Raw genomic sequence first — 6,551 nt, forward strand, 5'->3', positions numbered from 1 at the left:
AGGTTAAATAAGAAAGGATTCCATGGACCCTCACGATGCCAATTGTGTTGTGACAACGAAGATAATGCCCACCATTTAATGTTGCAATGCAAATACTCAGTAGAAATCTGGCAGAATCTCTTGAGCCAGTGGAAAAGAGTGTTCATCTTGCCAATTTCTATCTTTGATTTATTTGCAACCTGGCGAAATTTTTATCCAGAAACACTTCCAAAAAATGAAAGCTTTAAAGTTTCTTGGCTCTCCTTGCCAAAATTTATCTGCTGGCAAATTTGGCTTGAGAGAAATAGAAGAGTTTTCAGAGATGAAGGGAAAAATCCGAAATTCATCATAATCAAGATAAAAAGTCAATGGAAAGAAAGTTTGGGTGAGAATTTGTCGGATTCGAACCTAAGTCAGCAGGACTTATATTGGAGCACTTCGTTGGATCTCCATTTCTCTCGAGAAATAAGACATCACAAGGAAAAAAAAGAATGGCAATTCAGAGGGAAGGAGAATGAACTATCAGAATGGCTCACCAGGAAATCCAGGCATACCTTGTTCTTTGATGGGGAAGTGAAAGGAAACCCCGGTATGGCAGGGGCAGGAGGAGTTATAAACAACAAGGAACGCAGAATTGTGACTAACTTTGCTTGGGGAATAGGGTACTCCACAAGTATCCAAGCTGAAGCCTTGGCACTTCTTCAAGGTCTCAAGCAAGTCAGGGCCCTTGATTTAACAGAGGTAAATGTTATTGGAGATTCTCAATCCATTATTAAAGTCATAGTGGAGAATTCTCCTCCTGCTGATCTTAGATTAGCTAGAGTGGTGTCAAGAATCATACTTTTGGTGAAATATCTTCAGTCTGTTAATTTCTTTCATGTATTGAGGGAGAACAATAAGGATGCTGAATCGGAAGCCAACAGAGCGGTGCCTCTTGCAGCTGGCTCTCTCTTGAGAGATGGGGTCGAGGAGTGGGACTCCATTCCATAATATTGTTCTCATGTTTTACTGCATTATACTAAATCAGTTTGTTTGTGTCCATAAGATAGGGAAAATAATGAAAATAGATTCTCTAGTTCTGAGTAAGAAACATTGGCACCCAAATCTTGGGGCCTTTGATCATCTGGTGGAAGAAAGTTCATGGGCTTGGCCTGAATTATTGTAACCGATGAAAGGCATTTTATCCATAGTTCTAATATAAACCCATACCCGTTCTTGTAAAAAAATTAAAAATTTGCAAGTTTGTGGAAGTGAACATAGTAGGAAAAGTAAAATTTCCCTACATCAATTGGTATCATAGTAGGAGATCTAGAGACAATAGAATATTTTTGCACAATAGTATGGAGAAAAGAATAGAACGAGATTAAGGCAATGGTAGGTAAATTGATTTTGGGATTTTTTATAATTTGTAGATATTGATGACAAATAAAAATGATTGAGAAGGAGGATGTGGTGAGAATTCTTACAACTAGCGTAGATGTGATGGAGGAAAAAGAGTAACTGAATAAACCTGAAGAGCAAGAAGTCCTCGAAAATGTTTCAGAGGAGGGGACCAAGAATGCCAACACTTGAGCTCAAAGGAGAATCTTGGTGATGCGTGTGTAGGAAGAAAGAGGTTTGCTACTACAGAGGTGATTTGTAAGTCACAATGGGCAACGGGAAGCTCACAAAAGAAGAATATGAAGATGATTATTGATAGTCATATGAATAATTCAGAGGGAAGCCATAGTAGTTTTCATGAGGAAGATGAGTGATGAAGAGTTTGAGAAACAATTCGTTGAGATAAAAGCATGGTTAAATGTGCTTACAGAGTTTCTACAAAAGAATGAGGAGAACTAGAGTTATGGGTGGAACCTGAAGAAAAGGGTTGTCCTATTGAAAGATTATGGGCTAAGAAATAGAGATAGAAACTAAAATACAATTTTAAGGAAGAACTCAAAGCTACTGAGTGTGTGGAGGAAATTCACATAGGTGAACCTAAGTAAGGAGAAATCCATGGAGAAGATAGTAATGTTGGTGGAGATTTGATGTTAATTGAGACATCAAATGAGGCTAAAAATCTTTGTGTTTTTCTTGATGGTTTTTTTATGGTTGCAAGGGTTATTGATTATGCACATCCCTTTGAAGCTGCCATTAACAAAGAGGAATATAGAGGAGAACAAAAACTCAAATTTTTTCTTAGCAGAGAGGAGGAGCAATACTAATGGGATGTTGATAAGGAATGATGAGCCAAAGGAAGAGATAAATTTTAGTCTTCACGTTGATTGTGTGCATGAATGTGTGGAAGAAGTTATTATCAATTTTCAAACTGATGCAAGTGGAACATAAATCAAGGCTGAACAACTTGAAAAAGTTGTTGTGAATGAGGATGCAACAAAGTCAAAGGAGGAAGAGTTTGTTGGTAGCATGGAGATAGAGCTCGATCAACATATTGAAGTGAGACAGAGAGTTCAGAGAGAAACTTTACAAGCATGGAATGAGGCTTAAGTATGCTTGGATGGTTGTATATTTTGGCTGGAATTTTTTCACTTAAAATAGTGAGCAGCAACATGGTGAAAATTATTGGTTTGCAAAAAGGAAGACAAAAACAAAATTATAATGGAATTCAAGATTTTGCAGCAACAACAATACAACAACATGACAAAGTCGATGATCAACAACAAACTAATGTATGGGATCTAGGAGAACATCAGAAACAACAACTCATGGTCAGGAGACCACAAATGCTTTTCTACCTTGGGAGTCGAACATCAGAAACAACAACTCATGGTCAGGAGACCACAAATGTTTTTCTACCTTGGGAGTCTAATGCAGGAGCATTAGAGCTTCCAAGTCATTAAGCTTTTTGGAGACAAAGTTCCAAATCGAGTTTGAACATAGAAAAGGAATTTTATTTCCTTATTGTAAATAATTTTAATTTATTTATTTATTACTAAAACAACTATGGATAGAGATAAGACAAAATAGATAAAATTTTAGCGTGAGAATCTACCTTGAAAAGCATGAGAGATTCTAGGGATAGAAAAAATATGATTTATGGAGTGATTTATGGATTTAGGAAAAGATATTGCATTTCTTAATTCTACTTATTGTAAGCCCATGGGAAATGAGAAAGAATGGCCAAATGAATGTGAAATCAGGTCATAGAGAGTGAATAGAGAGAATGAATGCCTTTGAGCATATGCGTGTACATAGCTAGTTTAATGAATGGGAGTTCACGCATAATTGTGAATCTAAGAATTCTATGTGAAGTGTGATCTAATTATTTGATTTCAAAGAAAACATGTAAGTATGTTTTGTGATTGACATATCAATCCAATCCAATAAATTTTGGACCATTGAATTAGAAAAAAATTGTGGATTATTAGTTTTGTGACTGCTGGAAAATATAGCATTGTTCATTATTTTCAAGATTATTTTGAATCATGTTTTTTATGGTGGGAATGGATTCAACACCATCAAAAACCTCTAGGGCACCCCAAATCTTGAAGTTTGACAACGGTAACTCAAATTTTCAAAAATTTCTACCGAATTTCGTCAAAATCTTGCCAAAATTTCCACTATGTTCCAAGAAAAATTGTGGCATCATTAGACTACATGTTCCAATAGACTTTAATTTCTTATAATATTTGACTTCGACACATGACATGTACTAGGTGGAAGCACATGAAAACAAAATATTTGGTACAACACACTACATAATGAAACAATATGGTACAAATTAGAAAAGAGTCAAAATGTTTTTATTCACTTTAAATGCACTTTTCATGTTGGATTTACTATATCTAAATTTGAACACACACATAATGTTTTAAATAACTATGCTATGTTAAATGTTATATACATACTATGCTTTAAATAGCTATGCTATGTTAAATGTTATAGTTATGTTGTACATGTTACGTTATGTTATAGTTATGTTTATAGTTATTTATAGTCATGTATATATATATATATATATATATATGTGTGTGTGTGTGTGTGTGTGTGTGTGTGTGTGTGTGTGTGTGTGTGTGATGGTATAGTCAAATAATATATGTATGGTTAAATAACTTTATGTTATCATATATATATATATATATGAACAATATAATTATATATATTTAATTATTGGGACGAGAGGCACTCTACAACCCACTATGGGGGAGATGTGTAGGTGTTAGATGTAATGTAAGAAACATTGTATGTGACCATATTTAAATTTAATTAATAAGCACATAAAAACTTAATGCTTACCATAAACTTACAATATAACAAGATTCATAACCATGGATATTCATCACATTTTATCATGGATATTATTAGCTTATAAGGCTTTGTAAATACCATGCATTATCATGAATATGCCCAAAATCCATAACTCATTTCAAAATCAAAATATTTTATAATAACATTTTTTAAATTAAATCTAAAATGAAAAAGGTATGAATTTATTTAATAAGTCATAAAAACTAAATACTCACAATAAACATACAATATAACAAGATTCATAACCATGGATATTTAACCTATTTTGCCATGGATATTACTAACCTATAAATAGGCTTTGTAAATAGGCATCGTTAAGATAGGATGGACCAATAACATGGCTTATCATCAATATCAGTTGCCAAAAAACCATAACTCTTTTCAAAATGAAAATATTTTATAAATTTTTTGTTTTAATTGAGCAAAGAGACACTCTCCAACCCAATATGCAAGAGATGTTGTAAATGTTGTAATGTCCAACCCAAAATAAAATAAAATAAAAATAATCTTATGTTAAAATAAAAATTCTACGTATTGTTTTTTTAATTAATCTTTGTTGGATATTTAAGGTAAATTTGAAAAAAAAAACCTATTTTAAAATTAAAATAAAATAAAAATTATGTTATTATTATTTTTTATTAATTTTTGTTGGGTAGTTAACGTAAAACTTGGATTGGTCAAGTTACCGGTGGTTTTTGAGCTCCAAGTTTATGGAAACCCATGGTATTGCTCATGGTATTCATATGGAATATAGCATATTTAAATGGGGAATTAAATCAGTCTAGATCCATCTTAACTCTAGATCTACCAAGAGATGGATCAAATATCTTAAGATGCAAATAGGTTTGATCCCTTTTAAGGCTTAGTAGATCTGGAATTATGATAGATCTAGACTAATATATATATAGTTATAGTTATATATAATTATCTTATGTTATATACTAGATGTTATATATATTATATAGTTATATTATAATTATATAGTTAAATATACATGTTAAATGTTATGTAATAATCTAATATAGGTTAAATGTTAAATGATATATATGTGTGTGTGTGTGTGTGTGTTTTGTTGTATAGTTATAATTATATCTAATAAAATTTATTTAAAAAAATAATTTTTTGGCGCTTTGGATTTTTAACTTTAAATATAATATTTTATTTAAGTAATTATTTGTTTAAAATAATGGTATTATATTTATTATTAAAATAATATATAAAATATAAATCAATTTAAATTTAAAATAATAAAATAAAATAAAATTTCTTATTTGATAAATAGAAGTTTATTATAAACAACCATATTCATCATGTCAACCTCAAGCTCTTAATTTATTTATTTATTGGTTATAGTTTAATTGTTTTCTGTTTTGGAGCTTTTTTTGGGTATATTTTCTGTCAAATTTGTTGGAAATTTAAAATGCATTTTAAATAACAATTAATTTATTTATTTTAATTTATTTCACTAAATTCCTATCGAAAAACTTTAAAACCTAAAATAATTAGAAAATAAAGTTTTTACCATTGAAAAAAAAAATTATAAACATGCTACCATTGCAAGAAAAAAATTTAAACCTAAAATATAGTCCTTTTGGTGGCTTTGAAGTGTTTTCTTGGTGGTTTTTTGTGGTTTTCTAGGTTTTTTGTGTGGTTTTCTAGGTTATTTTTGTTGTTTTGAAGGGTTTTTCTGGTCCTTTTTTGTGGTTTTCATGGATTTTTATGGTAAGTTTTGTTTTCAAATTAATTTATTTAATTTTGCAAGAAAAAATAAATAAATAAGACAAAAAAAGATAAGGAAACCTACCTTCGCTTGAGCCTCTGGGATCTTGGTGGGGTTGTTTGGGAGGTTGGTTGGGTTGCTCCATGGTTGAATCCCTTAGTCAAGTTTCAATATCCTCGGTGAAGCTCTAGAAGTCTCGATCGAGCTCTCATTTGCCTCATGGTCTGCACAAAAGTGACTTGCGTTGATCACAATTGTACCTTTTAATATGAAATAGGGGCTTGATCAAGCTATAATGCTCGATGGAGCTCCTATTTTCAAGTTAAAAATAAGCTTGATCGAGGATTTGTTTTTAACCCTTGATCGAGAGCTTAAAAATGGCTCAATAAAGCACTTAAAGTGGCTTCATCGAGCTCTCTTTTTTCATCTTAACGCGTCGTTCCTTGCCAAAAAGTGTAATTGAACTCCATGCTTTTACGTGTTTGTTTGTTTGCTTTTTATGTGGTTCATGGACCTTAGTGATTGGTGATCGCTACGTCCATGGAATATTTCTACCAGGTAGATCCACCCGAAGGGATCAATTTCTATCAGCTCAACCACAGAG

The 6,551-nt window shown here is 31.8% G+C and overlaps 1 protein-coding gene across 1 annotated transcript; it reads left to right on the top strand.

Moving 5' to 3' along the window:
* The first annotated feature begins 570 nt into the window (after positions 1–570).
* LOC149142506 (uncharacterized) lies at positions 571–969 on the top strand. The gene has a single exon (XM_089451498.1). The coding sequence runs from the start codon at positions 571–573 to the stop codon at positions 967–969; it is 399 nt and encodes a 132-aa protein (XP_089307624.1).
* The last annotated feature ends 5,582 nt before the right edge of the window (positions 970–6,551 follow it).

The sequence above is a fragment of the Pinus tabuliformis genome, chromosome X (assembly GCF_031772625.1).
Source record: "Pinus tabuliformis cultivar Carrire ecotype Pingquan chromosome X, CPIR1, whole genome shotgun sequence".
In the NCBI taxonomy this organism is placed as follows: domain Eukaryota; kingdom Viridiplantae; phylum Streptophyta; class Pinopsida; order Pinales; family Pinaceae; genus Pinus; species Pinus tabuliformis.